This window comes from Petaurus breviceps, unplaced genomic scaffold (assembly GCF_028583685.1).
Source record: "Petaurus breviceps papuanus isolate PSGF00001 unplaced genomic scaffold, PetGlider_PUasm1.0 110, whole genome shotgun sequence".
NCBI lineage: Eukaryota > Metazoa > Chordata > Mammalia > Diprotodontia > Petauridae > Petaurus > Petaurus breviceps.
The window spans coordinates 3,928,708-3,932,202 of NW_027185597.1; the positions used below are offsets into that span (position 1 = coordinate 3,928,708).

Below are 3,495 nucleotides of genomic sequence, written 5' to 3' on the forward strand. Positions count from 1 at the left end.
CACACACACACACACACACACACACACACACACACACACACACACACTACATTCCCAGCAGGAGAATGAAATTTAGAGCCAGAATTTAAATTCATTCTGAAAGCTGTAGGCAAAATAAAGAGAAGTTGGGGATTATATAGAAAGAACTTCTAGACGAGAGCAAATATTTGTGCATGAGACTTGCTTTCAAAGATGCCAGAGGCTGACATTTCAGTGAAAGATTGACACCCAAAATACACTGCCACTTTCCCTCATTACATCCAGGCTGCAGAGTGTTCCACTGATCACTCAAGAAAAACCTTTTACTTTGACATAGAGACAGTTCTTATGATTCAAGTATGTGGTCAGGTCCAACAGCCCAGTTAATATGCAAAGACAGTACCTTTCATCACTAAAAGGAAATATTTTAAAATAATCATCTCTGAAGGTTTAAAGGAAATTTAATTTGGATATTAATTCAAAGAGACATGAAGCCTTAGATCTGATTGTTAATGTGCTGAGGTTTTGCACAGGCATAAAAGACCCATGGCATTTTAGGGTATGTAAGTGTTTGGAGGGAAAAACAAATCTGAAGGACACGATGAAAATGTCATTTTTTTACAGACTGTGTCTACACATTAAAAATGAATGGGAGCCAAGGCAATTTATCCAAATAATTTCAGCAAAAATAGTACTTTTCCCTCAAGTTATCAAAATCTTTTTCAGCAAAGATCATTGGTTTAATTGCCTCTTTCACTATTTTATGTGTAGACTTCGAATTTGTGAATTATTATCAGACTGTCTGAACATAATCCCAGTTTTAGGCCATATATATTAATTTGTCAAATTACCAGAGCAGCATACATATAGCAGTGGCTATATGAACAGTGCTAAAATATGACTGCCTGGCAAGCAAGATTTGGAATTAAATGAAATCACCAAATCACCTAATCTTTACAAGAATATGTATTATTTTCAAAACTTTACTAACCCTTACACTTCCAATAAATTCAACTATGGAAGATGCTTGATCTGTCATGGAAGAAAATCTGTCCAGTTGAAGTCATATATTAAACAGGATATCTCATCTCCTCAGAGATTCCAGCCCATTCCCTAAGGACATAGTTAATGGTAATCAACTCCTCAACTCCAGAGAGAAAGTGGAAGAAGGAAAGTACTGGGAAAAATAAGGCTATGGGAGACAGACAATACCATGATTATGGGACCCACTGTGAAGAAATGGCCTAGGGCAGGGTGAGAAAACAGACCATGAGGTGTAGTGACAGCAAAACAGATAACCACTATAAGAAACGGCTGGCTCCACCTATGTGTCAGTGAATTGTGGCCGTGTTCCAGTCCCCCCCCCCACACACGCTAGTTACAGATATATCTTATATAGCATAGGCTCTCCTATGAATTTGTCTTACTGCATGAACCACAAACATAGAATGAAACTTTTGTGTAATTAATCTGGCTATATTTCCACACAGCAGGAATTTGAATAATTCTCTTCTTGTCCTTTTAGTAATCTGAGTGAGTTAATACATTTCCTTGAGTATCTATTTACCAGGATAAAAATTATCTTTAAAAACAAACAACCAAAAAAAAAAAACCAAGTTTGTTTTGTGGCCAAGTGAGTGAGGCTTTGGATTTTTAGAGGTATGACTTATTTGTTTTATGAGCTTTAAAAAAATTTTAAAACATTAATAATAAAAACAGCAATAAAACAGTGATCAGGAAACTTGGGTTCTCCTGTTGCCTCTGTTTCTAATAAGGCTAGTGACCTTGATCAGGTCACTGGACTTCACTTCCATTATTGTCAAATGGGGGAGCAGGAATAAGCCTCCAAAGCTGTTATTTACCTCAAATGATCTTAAATTTAAATTATTATAATTACATATTCCAAATTATTTTTCCATCCTACTGAAAAGTATTAGACAGAATAAAAGAAAGGTTGAGAGCTTGCAGACAGAGGAAATGATTAGTCCAAATTCACACAGGTCATAAGTTGCAAAGCTGTAATTCACACCTAGGGCATCTGATTCAAAATCCAGTAATCTCCTGCATCACAGTTCCAGTATCGTGATTCTTTAATGCTTTTGAAATTAGTGCTATGAATCTGAGGAAAAGGCAAGGGGTTGCGGCATTATCAGTGATGATCAGTGTCAAAGTAAAAGCTCATATATCTTGGTTCTGAAAGCGAAACAAGAACTTCTGCTCTAAAATGTCAGCTTTCTACACACTGAAACAAAAGTGCTATTCTTTCTTTCATCTGAGAGCAGTAAATGATATATTAATGAGCATATCTGTTATAATCCAGCTAATGTTCAGTAGAAGGCATTGACACCCATCCCTCCACACTGGGTTTATGAATGAAGCTGTGACCATGGGAAGATTTATTGAGAATCAGAAATAAAGACTCCAAAAGCATATCTGATATCTTCCCACCGACAAAATTGCATCCTTACACATGTACACACAAACACACAGAGTCATCAGTAATCACATTTGTCTAACTAATGCATCACATAATATCATCTCTCCCTGTTCTACAAGTAATAGGGATATATTGTACACCTCGGCTTAATAGGCTTATAAATGTGATATGGATAACACAGAATGTAGATTCATGAAGAAATATTCATCCATTTGTCTTCATGCCATGGTCTCAAGTATTTCAGTGAGTATTTGGAATAAGTTTATGCTTTGGTTTGAAACTTGGGGATTCACAAATATACCACTGGATTATAAAATGAATTTGGTTATCTTCAGGAGGTACATGTGTTTGTTTTTGCTTTAGGGAAATTTAAGTTTTTCTTGTGTGGAGCCACATACAGTCCCTGTGTTCTTCAATGCTACAAGTTATCTGGAGGTACTTGGCCGCCCCAACCAGGACCTATTTTCAGTCAGTTTCCAGTTCAGGACGTGGAATCCCAATGGCCTTCTGCTCTTCAGCAACTTTGCAGATGGTTTAGGGAATGTGGAGATTGACCTCACTGAGAGCAAAGTTGGTGTCCGTATCAACATCACATTAAACAAAAAGAATCAAATCGACATTTCATCAGGTCAGTGAAATCATATTCTCTATTGAAATTGTCCATAAGTAGGCCATAGAAATATCTTTAGTGGTCACTGTTACTCTAAATATAACCCTTTATTAATGGAGGGTTTTGAGTTAACTACTTCTATTGAATAGTAAGTTAAATGAACAAGGTAAATAAAAAAAAATACTCGGTGTTCTTCAAGAATAATTCACTGTGATCATTTACTCTTCTCTCTGTATTTCTGATGAAATATTTTTTCTAACAGGTATGGATATTAATCTCAAGAAAGATAAAAAGGTTTCTGGTCACTAAATATAAAAGATGAGTCTTAATGCCCTTTGCCCAGGACATATTTCAAACACTTGACAACAGTTTGTATTTTAATTAAGACATAAATAATATAGATATTGGTCTGTTTCTATCTTTCTATCTATCTATCTATCTATCTATCTATCTATCTATCTATCTATCT

At 35.7% G+C, this 3,495-nt stretch overlaps 1 protein-coding gene across 1 annotated transcript in view; it reads left to right on the top strand.

The window, feature by feature from the left end:
* LOC138156879 (contactin-associated protein-like 2) overlaps window positions 1-3,495 on the top strand; it is a 2,167,135-nt gene that overhangs the window by 604,561 nt on the left and 1,559,079 nt on the right. The window contains exon 7 of the mRNA XM_069082365.1: window positions 2,780-3,044. Coding sequence (XP_068938466.1) covers window positions 2,780-3,044 — 265 coding nt within the window. The remainder of the gene's footprint in view (window positions 1-2,779; window positions 3,045-3,495) is intronic.